Genomic DNA, 19,309 nt, shown 5'->3' on the forward strand with positions numbered 1-19,309 from the left:
CTTTTGCTATTGAGAATGAAGTCTTGTCTGACTGTATGCTTCGATTTCTTTTTCAGCTTATTTAGGTGTAAAAGAGAAGATAAAAAAGAGAAGTTTCGACAGAGGCAAGGCTTTTAGTGTCAGCCCTTAGAAAATCACTGGCCCTTATTTCATTTTGAGGAGGTAAGGATCGAAAGGCTTAAGGTTGGAAGGACAAACTGAATAATACATTTTCTGACTATATCAAGTTTTTGCATTCTGGTTATTCAGATGGAGAAATAGCAACTAAATCTTACATATAAGATGAGTGTCATAGGTATAAAAGAATATAAAAGAATAGGGAAGCAGCCATCTGTTTGCCTATGGGGATTCAGGAATGAAAAAAAATGAGAGGAAACAGCATCATTTATAAACATTATCATGATTAAGAATCTATGCAAATTTATATAGGTGTACACGTATATTGCAATTCATTATGACAGATATCATAAATAATTACTTTTTGAATGTACGTTTATATTAAAGATTGCTTCTTCTAAGGTAACTATGTTATTATCTTTCTTCCATATAGACTGAGAAAGGTATTATAGAAATGTTTGCTAAGGGCTAATGAACACTTACATTTAACTCTTGCCAGAACTACTTTCCACACTAACAACTACTGGAGGTGTTTATTTTTCAAATAAATTATAAATTATTTAGAAAACACAAATGCCTATAGATATTCGAGGTCAATAATATCTAAAATGTTATGTTATAACCGCTCTGAAGGAAAAATACAACATAAAAGTTTAGAAAATGATAAATCAATGTAACTATAAAAATTAAATCAACCTTAAATCATTTAAATTTTCTCAGTTATTTTAAAGTGTCTTAACATAGCTTTTTCCTGAAAACAAAGGGGACAGTATGTTGACTGTCCTTATAATTAATCATGCAGGAATCTTATGAAATTGTCTTCCTACCTCACAAAATTGTACTAAGTTTAACTATTAAGATAACGAGTTTGATGCTATGAACGACTGTTAACAAGTGCTTCCTAACAGTGCCTTGTGTGTTTTCTTTCATTACTCAGTAAATCTTTAATTATTTGTATTAAGCATTACTTTGTGTGTATAATACCTACAGGAGGCAGACCGCTCTTTAAAGACACATTGAACACTATGTTTGCTCTTCAGTGTTTGCTCTTTTTAAAGAAATTTGAGGGCAAGATATCCTCCCTTTCCCCTTCCCACGTCTCCCTTTCCCCATGCCAGATAATTACTCAAGAGAGTGGGGGTTGAGGGAAAGGCCGAAATATGCAATGAAGGAAGACTGAGATTTGAACATAAAAGTAGTCATTGAAACAAAATCCAGGCTTTATTAAACTGTGAAAACCCAAAAGGAAAACCTGGAACAAAAATGAAGAATGAGTGGCCTGCATCCAAAAATCCAGAGCAAACTTTTTGATGATTTCTCAATAATCTGCAATAATTTGGCCTTTTATAAACTCTCCTGGCTCCACTGCCTCAGATTTGCTTGCTCTTATCTTTCTAGCTTTATTTTGCTTCTCCCTCTGACTGATTGCTTTAAGTGTGTATATGACATCAAAGCACTCTTTGATGTCTTTTTATCTTTCTCCAAATAGTTAACTTTCTCTAATACTTAATTCCTAGGTATGGAGCTGGCTGAATCCTACCCTGACAACTTCTCAGGACTCTCCCTACTCCCAGACTAATTGAGCAATCCTCGTTTTATCTCCCATAACACTCAGTGCATACCTCTATTGAAATATAATGCCAAGATTTTCTTCAAATATGCCCTTTACACTAGAATATGAGTTCCTTCTGGACAGGGGCTCATATTGTATATATTTTCCCTTTTGTACTTTTGTTTCCCTTATTGTTTATTTCCATTTGACTTAGCCTAGAGCCTAGGGAATGTTTGTTTTGTTTTGTTTTGATAAATAGTTGTTAAATAAAAAGAACACAAAGAAAATAAAAGAAAGTCAAGTCTAACATCAGGTAGGTTTGATAGAATCCAAGATGTGAGAAACTTGACAACTTGGTCCATCCACACTTGACACCTTGAGGTACAGTCGCTTGTTCACCTTGTGAAGTGTGTACTTTGTGAATGCATGCTGGTCTTCGTATTCAATAGGTGACACGTGTTTTCATCAAATGACTGTCTCTCCTCATTTGCCCACCTTCCTAACTTCAGGATCAAAAGGGGGTGATAAAGTTTCTTTGAGCTTTCTAATACCCCTTTCATTATTTCTTTTTCAGGCAAGTGCCTGTTCTCTTTTGAGGTCCATGCTCTTTGCTACACCAAATTTAGAGCCCCTTCCTGCCATCATCTACTGATCTCTTTCTCACCCATTATTCATTAGGTGTTTGACTCCCTTTTCACCGTAATCCCAAAGTATCTCCCAGCATAAGAAGGTCATTTTGATTTCTACACACGTGATCTTTACTTCTATTCTGGCCACAACCAACACAGTGACTATTCACTGGATACAAATACCCATCTCCTCTAATGCCTTAAACTCCAGTGTCCTACCATCTAACTTATAATTTCTCTCCACCCTACTGTCACTACAGTTGTTTTCTTACTTCACTGAACCTCCAGCACCCACCTGCTTTATATGACAACCTTCCAATATTTGACAATATTTATTACTTGCCCTGAAACATCATCTTTCCTTTAGTTGTTCATCACCTGATATAATTTCTAGCTTGTTTTATCATCTCAGCACTTTTTCTTTGTTTTCTTATTTTTCAGTGTTTCTGTTCAAAGTTTAATACTCAGAACTGACACAATGCAGATATGATTCAACTAAGAGAGAGATAAAGCCTACCTCTCTTGATCTTAACAAAAAGGAATCTGACATGGGAACCAAGATTACATTAGAATGGTTGAGAACACATATGACTTGTGCTATATTCATACCAAATATGCCTTCACCTTCATAGCCTTAAACAGCTGTCAAACCAGGTCTCATGAATTGAGACTTCCTGTAATTGATGTTAAACCTATTCTTTATCTCTGTGGAATTTCAACTTTTAGTCTTGTTATTCAGTAAGTTTAACAATTTGGATCTTGATTTTATGTTACACAGCACAAGCTTTCCCTCCTAGCTCTATGTTGTTTACAAATTTGATAGGCATATTTTAGTCGCTTTCATTCAGGTAGTGATAAACATTTTGAAAACATTAGGTCCAAGAACAGAATCTTTTGGATGACCAGAGAGAGTTCCTTGTACTTCAAGAATAGAATATTTGTCAGTGTGGTGTGAATATTTTTCTAGTTCCACACTTGTCAAACAGGATCACAGAAGCTCTGGTGGTAAGTTGTAGTAACAGGAAGCATTCACAGCCACAGAACATATATGAACCATGTCCTAGGCATATTGGTTTTGCTTAAAGATTTGGAGGAAAAAACAACTAAGTAATTTAGCTGGTAAATTATTTGAAAGCCACTTTTAATTTTAAGGAAGCTATATGTTATGACTTTTAACGTTAACAATGAGACTTTAACATATTTTGAACTTAAATAAAAATATATCCAAGGCTAGAGAAAGAAAGAAAGAGAGAGAGAGAGAGAGAGAGAGAGAGAGAGAGAGAGAGAGAGAGAGAGAAAGAAAGACAAACAGAAAAAAAAGAAAGAAAAGTTGGGTCGCTATAAGCATATCAGCAGGATTAGCATTAAAATTTAAACAGGTCTTGTTTAGGTTTCAGAGTGGCTTATTTTGATCATTGCCTTCTCCTTAATTACATTCAAATCCACAAATATCCACAAGGGTACAAAGCACTGTGATAAGTATAATAGGGGAAATAAAAATAGACTAATACTTTATGGGATTTTATGATGCCAGGTCCTGGAGGGAACCTAGTCTAAAAGAGATTAAAATCTAGTAGGAAACAGAATGTTCTATGGGCAATGATCCCAAAGCCAGCTACCTGGAAAATACACGAGACTCATTACAATGGTAATACATATGAAGAAATAGATAGGCAAGTAATGATTCATCTAAAAAGAAAAATCAAAACTGACTAAAGTTAGGGATACTGTGGAGTTATCATTCAAAAATAGTTGTTTTGCAAAATCATCTTATTTATCTAGTGTTATTGTGGTTGAATTAGTTCTCATAGGGTTATATTTCCAAAAAGTTCAAACTGAACATCTCTAAGTATTACGATGTTTTGATATTAAATATTTTGAAGGATAGTTTTCTAACACATATATTTTTCTGACTTCTGAAATGGACCATGACTTTAATCTTTGTTGATCTCTCAGACCTATGGTTTAAATACTAATATGCTAGCAGTATATTACAGTGATACCCTTAGAAACTACTTTATGACACAGAGTTGTTTTTACAGGAAAAGTCCTTCACTGATAGGATATTTGAATTAGTGTATCGGATTGATTTCTTTTTTCTGCCTCTGGCTTTGCTAGAGTGCTCCTTATAGCTCCTTACTGTTGTCCACGTGCCTGCTTTTTGTAACACTGCCATCAGTTTGACATATTGAGACCTCCAGTGCAAAGAGAAATAAAACAACAACAACAAATCTGATAGGCTTTTCCTTTAGGGAAAAAAAATAGGCTCCGGGTGAGTATTTAAAGGGCATTTTTATGAGTAAGCCCCAGGGACTTGATGTTTCTTTATTTACTGTTCAAAGATTTTATTTATTTACTTTCAAATTCTTTTTTGTATTCTGAAAAGTGCAGGTTAACAGCTATATTCCGTATGAGTTGGATAAGACTATGAAATACCACAGCATTTTGTTGTTGTTGTTGTATTTCTAGTTTTTTGGTGAAGTCCTTCACACGGGAGACTAATCTTAAAAAAAAAAAAAAAAAGTCTATGTCTTCGTTATGCCAAAAATGTCAGGCAAATTTATTAGCTTCATAATTTGTAGTTTGGCATTAAAGGGTATCAATCACAAATTCTATTGTGAAAAATGCTATAGGTCTACCTACTTGCTGAGAAGGAAATAACCTTTAGTTATTATGTTAGTATTAAACAAGTAGATACTTTGCTATAATGTATAAGTATAAACAAATGTATACTTTGCTATAATGAGTTTACAAGGATCAAAGACACAGATTCTTAGCATTCTTCCCGTCAGGCTTAATAAATTGCTGGAGGAAAAGACTAGTTCAGAAACTGCAAACGTGTATAATTCTAAATCCAATGCAACTCAAAAACCCCTCTCCACAATTGTTCAACAAAGCACCATTGGGACAAATACCCTGACTTAGAATATACCTCCATATTCTGAGCAAACGGATCCTTTGGATCACACAATGTTGAAGATATTCGATGGTTGCCACGGAAACATCGCTGACTTATATTCTGGGGGACTGGGAATGTCTGCCGAATGATAGTTAATCTTCCAATTGACCTTCTTACAAGTTCCTGTACATCCATATCATTTATTTCCTATAAGATAAGAAATAGAAGAATTAGAAATGCTTTAATATAGTAACAGAAACCCAAAACTGTTAATAAACTGTTATCTAGAAATGCTAAGGGATTCTCTTACTGTAATACATTTGCTTAATGCTGAGCCCACATCCAAATGAAAACAACACATGTTCATTTAAATAAGGAACTCATTTGTATTTGCTGTCTGTGCTTAAACTCTATTCATTTAATGCCTCAATTATTTCAAATGGAGCAATTCACTTAAATACACTTTATTAATATGTTTATAATTTATTATGGTGAACACTTCAGAAAAAATGTGTTCTCCAAACATCAAAAAAGTCAGAAAATAAGCTGTTACTTTAATTTACTATTCATTAATGGTTTTCAAGGTACTTTGAGTACCTAGGGATATAGTTGCGATGGAAGAGTATTGTATATTTTTCTTAGCAATGAAAAATGACGCTCTTATATAAGGCAAGTAGAGAGAGCAAGAGGAGATATTATTTTTTAAGAATTTTCCCAATCATTTCTTAGAACTATTGGCGTTAAACTACACATTTCTCTTGGTTAAGAATAGATTTAAAAATACTCACTAAATGTTGAATAAATAAGTTAGTATATTATTGGGGTCATAATATAAAGATGAAAAACTGTTGATTAATACAGTGTGAACCAGGATGAGTGAGGGTGCTCTTTACCCAAATTAATGTTATTTTGCATATGAGTGTTTGCCAAACTCAAAGAAATATGCTTTATGCTTCCTTCTCCCCTGCCTCCCAACTCCAGACTTAAATTTTATGATTTGACTCAATCATCGATGTAGAAGCAACAAAAATGAAATATTTTTATAACACGCATCTGTTCTAATTGGAAACAGTCAGAATGAAAGTGATCAGAATACATTTTTGTTTTAAGGCAGTCTTTACTAAATCAGTTTGTGCTTTATTGTGTCCATTTGGAACCTTTTAAACCAAGGAAGTCTTTGAAATAAACATATTATTGGTTTAAGTAGATTCTTATGGCAATAGAAATAAGAGATTTGACACAAGATAAATTTTGGACTGCGGCGAGCATTGCTCAGTTTTGATTCACAGAATTATAAAATAATGAAAAACAAAAAGACTACAGATGTAAATTTTCCTTTTTACCTTACTGGACTAATCACATATTGTTCTCCTTGTAGCATATATTAGGTTTAAAATTCATCCTTTATTTATGATCTTTATGAAATATACATTTCCTGAAAATAAAATAACACCTGCCATCAGCTATATCCAGTATAATATCCTGGATTTATGGTTGATTAATCCTTAACGTACCATAAAAATGTTTTTCACAGTTTAAAAGGCCGTATTTTTCCTTTAGTCTGTGTCATGTCACTGGCCACCAAAAAATCTGTCTGGCAAAAAGCTGGTCACTTTTTAGTTTTCTGTCACCTACTTACTCACAAAGCAGAATTAAACAGTGTCCTGTTGACTCCATTTTTAGCCTTCACCTTAACCAGAAATCTTTTAAAATTAATATTGCTATTCAATGTCTTTACATGTTTTTTAAGTTCCATATTATACAGACATTTTCATTTAAAAGCAGGAAAAATTATACCACTCTTCTCATTATATTAACAAAAAAACTAAACTGTGTTATATATGTGGTCTCTTTTTCTTTAGCAATACTAAGTTTTATAAACATTTTGTCAGATAGAACCATCTCTACTTGGCTCCAGCCCTGACAAACTACAAATCAACATATTAGAATAAAATCTTACATTTATAAGTGCTTATTATGGGTTAGGCAAAATGCTAAGATAACCTGTTATCTCATTTTCTGCTGAAAACAATACAGATTCAGATACTGTTCTCACATTATAAATAAAGAAATGGAGACATTTCGATCCCTTCATTCAAAATGCTCTGTATTTATAGTATGGATTTATAAATGTCATCAAATGAGACACTCTCTGAAATGACTATAGAAGAAGTCCATATTTCCTTACAGAAATTATTTAGATTAATATTCATGAGTGATAGGAATTAAAACTCTAAAGATATATCATTCCAGCATCTAATAGCTTGATGATTCTATAAGGAATGATAAAGTCATCCATCATGAGCCAAAGTCTTGAACAGGACTATTTTAAACCCACAAAAAGGCATGGTTGCTTTTTACAGGTTCCAAAACCTGAAGTTCTCAGGTGTCTAAGTGACTAAAGTATATCTGAGAAAATGTCAATTTGAATTGAATATATTTGCCTATTATTATTTGAGGAAGGGGAAAGAAAGTAATTTTCTGGTAGGAAAGAATCTGCCATTCTGAATGAAGCTCACAGACAGTCTGTCTCAAAAAATTTACTTGCAGTTTTAGTTTTGACACCTGATTTCAAAAATAGTTTGATAGTGATATGAAAACTTGATTAGGCAGCTATTTTATATTTACAGAACTTTACTTCTGCATTTCAAAAAGTGCATTTCAAGAGTGGTAGATGTAATGTTATATAAACACTGAAAGCTAGTGAATACTTAATCTATTAAGAGATGCTTTTAAATGAAAAAATCCATAAGTAAATTTTTGTAGTAAAATGTGCAGCTATTGTGTAATCTACTTGAATCAATATTGTTTTAATTATCTGATTTTTAAAAATGTTTAAACCATCTGATTTTTCTAGTCACTACTCACTATCCCAAGACCCTAGTACTACCAAAAATGCTAATCTCTATAGATATGCAGAAAATTCCAGAGTTTTAAAGCATTTAAAGAAGCTGAAGTATAAAATTATCCTTTTTTGTACTACTTATTTGAATGAGTATATTTATGAAGTAAGAATATTGCAAAAAAAATAAACATATGTTTTAGTGTGCTTAATTTTTCTCTATTTTACTTCTGTAAGAGCAAGTCATACAGTCATTTTTGTCCCAAAATAATTTACACAGATAATAAAAAAAATTATTAAGAATAAAGTCAATATATCCAAGAAAATATTATTTACTTTCCTATAATATTCTAATGCAAACCCTGAACTGTGTAAGAGCAAAGGAAAAAGAAAGCTAAAATATCTGGTAGGCGTACAACTCCATTCAGAAACAGCCACTTTCCAGAACAAATATTTTAGGAAAATGGATCCAGCCTCTTTTAGGATATCAGCTTTAAGCTTTGTCGACTGGCCAAATAATTCTCCAGGTAATCCACCAAAAGAAAATGGTTTATTCAGGAAAAGAAAAAGAAAACAGAACCAAAAAGTGTGTGCACACTCGCCGGCTGGTCTTGTCCACTGGCCACCCACATGGGAAGAAGGGGCAGAACCCACCATGGCTTCCCCTTTATTTTCATCCCTCCTCTGGAACTAACTTACCGTAGAGTTCAACGGGAAGTCAAGACTAGAGAATTAACAAGGGGCCCACCTCCACCCGTAGTCCTCCCAGTTCTATGTTTAAGTATCTTAAGACACTAGTTCACTTTTATCAGCTTAAATTATTAACAGAATTCTAGGGAAGGGAAGAATCTTAAAATCCATTATAACAGATGCCAACTGATATCACATAAACTCTTTCATTGAAGGGATCCTTCCTTCCTTTTCCCATTCTTTTATCTCTTTTCATCTAACAAAGTTTCTGGCTCATAGTAGGCATTCAATAAATGTCGATAAAGAAAAGATTGAATGAATGAATTAACAGCAAGTTTTCACCAAACTATCCTCTGAAAATAGGTAACTGAAATTTTAAGTCCTGACACTGGGAAGCTTTAAAAATTTTAACAATTCTGGATAAGGCAGATTCTAGCAATGATTGTAAGCAGTATACTATGTAGTGCAGTTTGAAATGATTATGCTTTTTGTTGTTGTTTTTGCTAATATGTTTATATTCTTCATGTTTCAGCAAGGACGATCCTTTGATGCTTCCATAAAATTTAACATTAGTGTTAAATAATTACACAAACATCATGTTGAAATATGGAACAAAACCAACTGTAGGATATATACCAGCAGGAAGAGAACAGAATGGCAGCTTGATAGATTAGTGGTGAGCAGTTCAATTAATCACTAAACTAGAAAAAATGAAAACATCCATTATACATATAAGCTGTTTTAATCTCAACAACAACTACTCCTTGACTGCAGAACTCAGTAGTGATTAACAGAGAATAATGACTTAAACTATTTAAATAAGAAGTCAGGACACCAAAGGTCAGGTTCAGTATCATCAGGGGATAAAAAGGTGCATATAGCATTGCACTTCTTGCAGTTCTAAAAAAGTATATATCTCCCATCTGAATTTCTAATTTTTGTAAAACTTAAATAACATGTGAGGATATCTGCTTCAGGACCCTGAAGGAATGACAATGCTTACATGGAAAGGCTGTTCTAAGCTGAAGCCACTAATTGTAGGGAGAAGACAAATACCATTACCAACTACTAACATATGATTGATTACACCATATGAGCTAGCATAGCCTCTCATTATTATAGCACACGTAATGCAAATGGAAAAAATATATATTGTTTTCAACTTTCTATATCAATTTGTATCATAATGCACAATGCCAACTTTGATTTATAGTCTCTCTCTCTAAAAAAAATTATTGATGCAGTAAGATTAAACACATGTTTGAAACCCATTTTAAAATTAGCAATAAAATAGTATCTACACAAACCAAACTAAGCAGATTCATGTTTTCCACATTCAGTCAAAATGGACATTTTCATGTTAGGTTTTTTTTTGCTGTTGTTACCTTTAGAATTTATTAGCTTCCTAGAAATTTGGAGAAATCCATGCTTTTTCTTTTATGGAAACTAGGGTAAATTATAATTTATCCATTATAAATTTGTATACACAATCCTGTAAATGAAGTGAATGTAGTGAGAGTCAAGTTTTATGAGGTACATTTCAAAGAGACTGAGGTGGCTGAATGCAATTATGTGGAAGCAAGAGTGCCTACTGCAGATACACTGACAATTTTGTTGTTGTTGTTGTTAGGGATGAAAATACAGAAAACATGCTTATATCTGATTTTTAACCTAGTTTAGATTAAAAAAAAATAATAATAACCAATACATACAGTGTGGGCTATGAATATCAGGTTTTTCCAAAACTGGGTGGTACTGACCTGCTCCAAAGAAATTACGCCTCTATTCAAGGACCAGTAAAAAGGTGTATGGGTGAAAAGGAGATAAGCGTTTCAGTAATAGTAAGTGGAAGTTATAAATAGTTATGACACCTTACCGTAGAAAACCCAAATGTAAAGGAGGAGAAAAAAAATCAAGGTCTTCTACTCTGTCTTCTATACCTTCTAACATTCATTGAGTTATTTGCTGGTTAGATTGCTTTGTTTGTGTAGATGTTTTATTTACAAAATAGTGGCCCAAACTATGGAACACCCATTTAATAATAGCATTTTTCCTCCTAATATTTTATGAAATAAAATTTCATCAGTTCAACAAAATGAGTCATAACATTTATGAAAATATAGTAAAATAGAAACTGCTGTTATTCTTTCCATGATATTCACCACCAACGAAATACATGCTAGTCCAGTCAGACTTCTTCTATATAATATGAAGGAGAGATTGTTTTCTACAGTACAAATTAACACATAAGATGTAGGTAGATGACCACTTGTGTTCTGGGGAGCTCTACATGGTTCACACTTTTAAGATTCAGGTGTAGTTTTAGAAGTCCAATTGGTAATGGAAAAATAATTAATTCAGGGGTCCCTTTTGCAAACTTACCAAATAGAATAGAATAGAATGGGCATTTCAATTTATCTATTATAAGTATTAATTGGTTTGATTAATGTATCTCTAAGTAGGAAATAAATCACTTTTTCTTTGATTAATGTCTCCAAGTAGGAAATGGATCACTTTTTCTTTTCCTTGCAATTCTTTTGACACAAACAGGTAAAATGACTCCAACTTGTTTTACATCAGAAATCAGTGTTGTCTATTTCCCATTAGAAAGTGGGTGTGATATTAAAAAAAAATGACTTAGGAGGATTCTCTATTTCAAAAAATAGTTAATCTAGAAAATAAACTAAAGACAATACCTAATAGGATAAATGACTCTCATAAGATAAAAGTGAGGTGGCAGAAATTTCAAAAATACAATCTGTAAGGAGAATTATTTAAAAAAATAAAAGAAAGAACAACACAAAGCAAAACAACCAAAGTTTTAGACTGAAAAAGACTCTTTTAAATCCCATTATCACCACATAATAGTGGTGTGATATTTGGCAAATTGTTTAATTTCTTTGAACCTTAGATTCCTTGCAGGAAAATAAAAATAAAAATTTCTAATTTGAAAAGTTATCCTGAATGTTTTCTAAGTTTCCTTTTCCCTCCCCTCTATCCTGAGGTTTAGTCATTCCAGACGGAAATTGAGAGGTATTAGAAAATTAGGAAGTATCAAAACTTCATTGAAAAGCAAATCTCATACATACAAATCATCTGTGGGGATCTCAGAGAAACACATCTTGATTTGCAGTACAAAATATAATGACAAATCACGCAGAATTAAAATTTGGCTGACCAAAAAGAGGCTTGCAAGATATTTCCAGTGTCTTTTCACTGAGCTAAAAAGAATCATCCCATCAATGAAGCTTGGTATAGGAAAAACAACTTGAAACTTGGAATCATTTTCATTTTTCTATGTAAAGAGAGGCAAATCATTTACCCTCTATGAACCTCATTCCCTTAGTACCTCATAAAATGATGTTTAGTACTCAAAAAAATAATGTCTGAGAAAGTGATCTCTGAACTTTAATGTGCTATGATCATTATTGCAGTACTATTCATATAGTGTCACTTGTTAAACACTATGTTAACAGTGTTAGATAATATCTCACTTAATTTTTATTATGAACTTGTAAAGTAAATGTTAATATACTTACTGTAAAAATGAAAAATCTGAGGAACAGAATCATTATATTATATATCCAAAATAATACAGCTAACTAATTTTATAGCCAGACTTGCTGACTACAAAACCAGAATTCTTTCCCCAAATACAATTTTTTCCCCTGAATCAAAACTTACCATTCTATAATTCAATATTTAGTATCTATTGATAAATGATACATTATTTATATTCATAAGTAATAATTGAATACTAGGTATTTTGGAGACAAATATATGTGATCTCATTATTTGTCCATGACTGATTTTCTCATTGTATTTTCCGATTCTGATTGGCAGGTATGAATGGAAAACTTATTTCACAAGGTTCTCATATTGTAGTGTATTTTAAATCTTATGTATTGTCTTTACAAAAGTCAAACAACTTTCACAAGGAATTTGACAAGTTGATGGATTTTAAACAGTTGTATTCCTTTATGAAAAGAAAAACAATCTATTCTTGTTTATTCATATTCATATGCAGAGCTACTTAAGGGGGGTTGGATATAAAAAGTTCTAGAAACAACATTAAAATATAAATGGAACACAAGCACTCCACTGGGAAGAATTCACTTTGCTTACAAAGAAGAACTGTACTTTTTATAAAGAAGATCGCCAGAAGCAGGCTGTGTGTTCCAACGGAAAATGCTAAAAGATACTCAGTGGGGAAGATGTTCTCCATTTATTTCATTCATACAAAACCCTTTACAATTTAAAACAAACAAACAAACAGACAAACAAAAACTCCTTATTGTATTTTTATTTAACAGCGTCCACTCGGTTAGCTGAACACCCAAGGCCAAAGGAAATGCCGTGACTATACGTATACAAACAGGACCTAGAGTAGACAATAAGGTTTAATTGGCTTTACCTCATTTATAATGATCCAGTGACAATCAAAAGCAACCAAATTAGTCTCCACAACCTAGAATAGAAAAAAGAAAGAAAAACAGCTATCAGTCAGCATTAATTATGGAAAACAAACCAAACTAAATGGATATATCTGTATATATATATATAAGTATTGTGACTTAACTGAGAGTGGAGTTCAAATCACATTTGCTCTTCCAAATAAACTTTGATGGCTTTCTATTATCCACCTAATAAATATCTAAGTACACATTCCTCCAAAATCTGGCTGTAACTTTACATTCTTATCTTCTGAAACTTATATGTATACATGTTTGCTACTATTTGATAAAGTAAACTGCTCTGTATTCTGAAAAGCTTTGTGCCATGTGTATTGTAAGAATATCTGTTTGTTAAATTATCTGAACTTAAAGACTAAAAGCAATAAACATTATATTAAGTTATAGGTGGGTAATTTTAGTAGCTTTCAAATTGCTAATAACATTAAAAGAAATAAAACTTATGCTAAAGGAAAAGCAAACAATACACATGTAACAATCTTGGCTGACTAACTTTGGATGAATTGATTCCAAATGAACCTTGGCTTGGAAAAAAAAGTGAGCCGTGTGTGTGTGTGTGTGTGTGTGTGTGTGTGTAGTAAAGGTAGTTTTTGTATGAAAGTTTCCATTCTATCCAGTCTGATCATATATATTCTAAAACATGTTTTTAACAATTCATGTCATGGGACATATAGGCATATAATAGGCGAGACTGTTTTGTAGGATATTATTCTCTTATTTTCAGCAACAATACCCCAAAATTGGGTTTTACATGACTATGCTTTCTAATAAATAGCAAGGATTTGTTATACATTATATATTGTGAATTGCATTTTGGTGGTTATTCTTTGTTCTCCTGAGATACCTACTAAAAGAAGCATTGAATTATAAGAAATAAAATTGGAAATATATTTCTTATGTGATCCAATGCTTTCTCAAAGTATAAAATTATTTGCAAAATCTTTGTTTCTTTAGAATTTTATGTGATTTCAGTATACATCATATTGGTCCCTACAATCTTCCTGAAGTGTACAGATAATATATTATTGTAGAAGTGAGACTATTTACCTATTCTAAGTTATATCATTATTATTTTTTGGAAATACATACATGTCCCACTTATACATGAAATATAATGTAGAAAATATGACCCATGGCAGGCAGTTTTCAGTTTTAGCTAAAAAAATAAAATCACTATACTAGTAATTGCATCCCTTATTTCTAATTTTATGATTATTTTTCTTTAACTGTCTTAGTGACAAATCATCAGTAATTTATTAGAAATAAACAATATTAGAAAATAAATGGGAATTCCATAAGAAATTAAAAGAATATAAACCAAAGACTCAAATATAAGGAAAGTAGTACTCTGGATAAAATGGAGAGATATCGGTTATTGATGGGAAAAAAATGACTAAATATGAAAATAGGAAGAATTCAGAGAAGAGAGAAGTGAGATCCAAGATACAGATTGAAAGTACTTGTGAAACACTATTAGTAGTTGAGTGAAGATATGACTCAATTTAGTTAAAATTTTTCTATTTAGGTCATCTGTACCATGTGGTCAGATTAAGCAAAATTTAGGCTAGGAGAACTCTGAATTAATGCGTAGAATTTAAGTGAAAAGTTACCTTATGCAACAGCATTTACGGAATAAGTAGAAGGTAAGAGTTACAATGGAAACTGATTGATAATTTGTCTGGACCAGGAAAGTTACTCATCTTTCACACTGTCTGGAAATAAACTTGCAGGTTTATTTCCAAATCTTTTGTTTTAATAAGAGAGACACAGATATCTCATCAAAGGCCGTGATTCTCCTCATCCTACCACCCTCCTTTGCTGAGGGTCGGCAGAGAAATAACCTTCTCTCACTCCTGTCTTGGTTTTACTCATGAGTACTAAATTATGACACATCTATTAATAGCAGTATAAATTTGAAACAAGAAAAAATTATTAGCACATTACTGTAGTAAAAAAAAAAATAAATCACTTATCACAATAGCTCAAGTTCATGGAACAGACCCCACTCTACTACTTCCTGATATAGTATTGCACTAACCCTGAAATAACCCTTTGTTCTGTTGAGACATTATTGCATTTTGGGTCTACTTGCTAGAATAATTTAGCCTATCTTACCTAATGCAATTATTTTTTATACATCTCAGATATGCACTTTTTCTAACCTTAATAAATTTTAATAAATATACTCATTAAAGCAATTTTAAATGATGTGATTTTATAAAGGCATGATTTTGAAACCATGCAATATCTGTTGGCCTTTTCATGAATATTGAATATTCAGGACTTTTTTTACGAGCCTATGTGTTAGTCTGACACTATAAGAACCTTTGAAGATTTTTTATTGCTATGTTGTACACAGAAATGTAATGGTTGTATTCATTATCTAAGGAACAGTTCACTAAAAGAGGAAAATAATTTCCTTAGGTCTAGGTTAACATCTTCATGCATAACCAATGAGCTGGCATGAGTTTCTGGATTTTTATAATTGAATGCTACTAAAAGTGTGCTATGTGAAAAAGTCATTAATTAAAAAGGTAACTGGTATCTGTAATGAAAGGAGCATTTAGTAAAGGTCAAAAAGATGACAGGGAGTTCAACAGCTTACACCTTGGAAACCCAGTAGGTTTTGAGTTCCTTCACTTAAATGACTAATACAGATATAGGAGTACATTTGATATATATATATATCAAAAGATGGAGTTAATCAAATGAATGCTAGCTTCATTCATTGTATTGCAATTTTAATACAGTTTTTTCCTTTCTTAGAATGTGTATACATTTTTTTTTTGGCACCTCTGTATATAAAATGTACTGCTGGTTATATATTATATAAAATGTACTATTGGATATATGTGTATATATATCAGAGATGTAAAATTACATTAGAGTTAAAAGATAAGATATGAAAAGAGTAAAATGTTTACTCTTTTCACATCTTATCAAATTGAGCTAATATAATGAACATTCATATGAGAGACTTATTTACACAAAAAAAGGAATTCTCAGCTACTTGTGTAGATAACTAAGGCCAACTATGGTAAATCCCAAATCAATTCAAATGGTGACGTTTATATGTTTTAGTAATATTAATCCCTTTGCACTTGACTCACTTCAGCCTAAGTAATGCTATATCTAACTAGTGGTATTACTAACTTGAAGAACTAAATTATTTCTGGATAAAAGATTAAGAAGCGATTGTAAAACACCCTAAATATTTTAAAACATATATTTACTTCCACAGTTATGTTAGAGTTCAAAGAGGGAAAACTGTTTCCTTTCCCCATCTTCCTTACCTGAGTTGCACATCTCCTATTTTAGCATTAAACATATTTGAGGCCAATGAAAGGGATTAAACAATTTTAAAATTTCCTGTTTTTCACTGGGAACCTATTTTATATCTAAGCACATCATTGTTATAGTGGTTTGGTCTCATTCCGTGGATTCTTATAAATGTCTAGCAAGTTACTACATAGTAATTACACTTTTTAACCCAAAATTTCAAAAAAACTTTAGGTTTCTATGAAATATTGAAGGCCTAATATATCTATTTATCATAATGATGAGAAACACTGCCCAAAAGATCACATTCTGCTTGGGCTACCAAAAGAAAGTAGAAAGTCAGTTAGAAAAAATACTATCCAGTGGGGACTCTAGTATGTTTGGTTATCAAAATAATAGAAAGAAAGGAAGAATGGCTTTTCCTTGGCAATGTGTTTCTCTCCCTCTTATCCCCTCTTCTCTCTTATTATATGTGTGTATTTCAGTAATATAAATAGAGTGTGGTGCACTGTTCACAGAACTGCTACCAATTGTTACTATATCGCTATATAGTAACATAATTACAACGAGTGAGACTACCCACCTCCGAAGAAGCTGAGTTTACTTTAAGGGAATAGAGCAAAAAAAGGGGTGGGGGAATCAAGTCCTGTCAGGAAGACAAGCGATGAGTAAGGACAGACCATCTGTCACTGGCAGGAACTTTAGAACTTCTGAATCTTTAGAAAAGCCTGACAATTTATCACCATGTCTTCAGTCATTTGTTCTCAAATCTTTAGATGTGCTAAATATAAGACAATCCGAAGCAAAGAAACTGCCAGAGCATGTATCTCACTGGTAATAAATGTGGAACAGTTTCTGTGCGCAGAGAGGACAATTTAATTGACTAAACAATAACAGCAACATGCTGCTTTTCTCTCAACCTTGTGGCTTAACTACATTAAGCTGGCTCCCTTTGCATGATGTAGTAAATATTACACATTTATGCAAAGGGTTCCAGTGCTCTGTGCACCTGCAGGAGCAATGATATCAGGTGTTTGTTTCCTTTTCCTGCTCATTCCAAATCACCAGGTGGAAACCTGTAACTCTTGCCTGGGGAAGGACACCGGCAGTTACTCTGAAGCAAGTGGCCAGAGAAATATTAGAGACTACTCCCTTCAGTGCTCCTTGTCGGTAGCAATACTATGGCTCATGGCAGCATATTAAGAACTGTATTCTTTGGGAAACCACTGCTGCTAAACTTTGTAAGCATTCTGTAGCCAAATAGATTTGAAAGTGCCAGGTTAAACAAAGTTAATTAGATGTCAGTACTGCATTACTCTTCAACATCAATATCAAAATATAATTGACTTAAAAGTATTACTAATATTAATATTATTTCATGTATTATTTTGGGACATATGGCTTCAGACTTATGACCAATAGCTCTAAAGTCAGAGAGACCATGCCTGTGTTTTCTTAGTGTGACTTTGAACAAATTCCCAACCCTGTAAGCCTCAGTTTCCTCACTTGTCACTAGAATAATGATCGTGCCTACATAATAGAATCACAGTGAACATTAAATGTGATGCTGGCACATTGTAAATTCTCCATAAATACCAACTCCTCATTTTAATAAATGTGCTTTATGGAACTCCAGGAGAAGATACTTGAAATGTAGCATATTCCAAATGGATCTGATCATGAAAATCATTTCTCCTATTACAGATCTCCTGAGATTAGTACCTTTTAAGAAATGTAGAATAGAATCAAAGTTAACACGTTGCGTACGGATCACGAGAATCTTCACGTGGGATTTAAACCCCGACGTACGCAACGTGTTAATTTAGCCACACATTTCTAAAAATTCTAGCATCTTATTGAAGCACCACAAGGAGTTTTGTAATTTTAAAATCATGGTCTTACAATAATCCTACAAAGTGCAACTAACAGAAGAAATTTTTCACAAAACAAAGACAAATACAAAAACAAAAGGTTAGTTACCATATGTTACGTAAAAACCCAAATGCATATGTAAAAGTTCTGACCAAATAGTGATACTTGTTCTTCTTTCCTTTTACTCTTTTCTCTCCCTTTTTAATAAAACAAAATAAGTCAAAGCACAACAAAACCACTGTATTCTTCTCCAATAAAGTACAGAGAGGGAGTATATTGTGTATAAAATTTATAAGACATAGATTTTTAGCAGGGATTCATTGATTTACAGTACAAACTCTACACCCAGTTGCCTGAGTGTCCTATTTGGCTAAACTGTACTACCACAGAGTTCTGTTAAAATAGCTAATGCAATTAAATACAAATTTCTGAAATGCAGTGTGATGATACAATGTTCCAGCCTTCCTAAGGTACAGTAAAGATCATGTGAGCTGGGATTCATTTCCATTGACTGAGGGGTTTTTTTTTGTTTGTTTAGCTTGTTTTGTTTTCAGTTTTCTTCTCAATAGAAGAACTGAAGCCACTGTATAAGGAGAAACACGTTTTATTCATGTAGATTCCATTTTTAAATCTCAAGTAAATCCAGCAGATGGCACCAGTAATCCCTCACACTGGCTGATACTGGGCAGCACGGGGGATAGTCTAAAACAACTGTCTTGTTTGCATTTCCCCTTGAGCTCAGCATGGATCCCCAACTCTCTTCTGTTCTTATCCAAGCAGCCACTATCTGCCATCCCACTCTGTGCTTTTTGCTTTAGAATCTCTGCTCTGATCTTCCAGCTGGAAGACCACACATACACTTGTATCCAAATCCTCTTGCCACTACTGCCAATGTTATTTCATAAACGGATATGCTAGAATTATTGTTACTGCTGTGCTATTGGGTCTTCCCACACC

At 32.8% G+C, this 19,309-nt stretch overlaps 1 protein-coding gene across 3 annotated transcripts in view; it reads right to left on the reverse strand.

The window, feature by feature from the left end:
• Window positions 1-19,309, reverse strand: part of GRID2 (glutamate ionotropic receptor delta type subunit 2) — a 1,327,069-nt gene that overhangs the window by 521,194 nt on the left and 786,566 nt on the right. For all 3 annotated transcript variants that reach the window (XM_019741137.2, XM_074323476.1, XM_019741134.2), the window contains exons 5-6: window positions 13,144-13,197; window positions 5,231-5,404 (exon numbers count right to left, since the gene is read on the reverse strand). In XM_019741137.2, coding sequence (XP_019596696.2) covers window positions 5,231-5,404; window positions 13,144-13,197 — 228 coding nt within the window. The remainder of the gene's footprint in view (window positions 1-5,230; window positions 5,405-13,143; window positions 13,198-19,309) is intronic.

The sequence above is a fragment of the Rhinolophus sinicus genome, linkage group LG02 (assembly GCF_036562045.2).
Source record: "Rhinolophus sinicus isolate RSC01 linkage group LG02, ASM3656204v1, whole genome shotgun sequence".
NCBI lineage: Eukaryota > Metazoa > Chordata > Mammalia > Chiroptera > Rhinolophidae > Rhinolophus > Rhinolophus sinicus.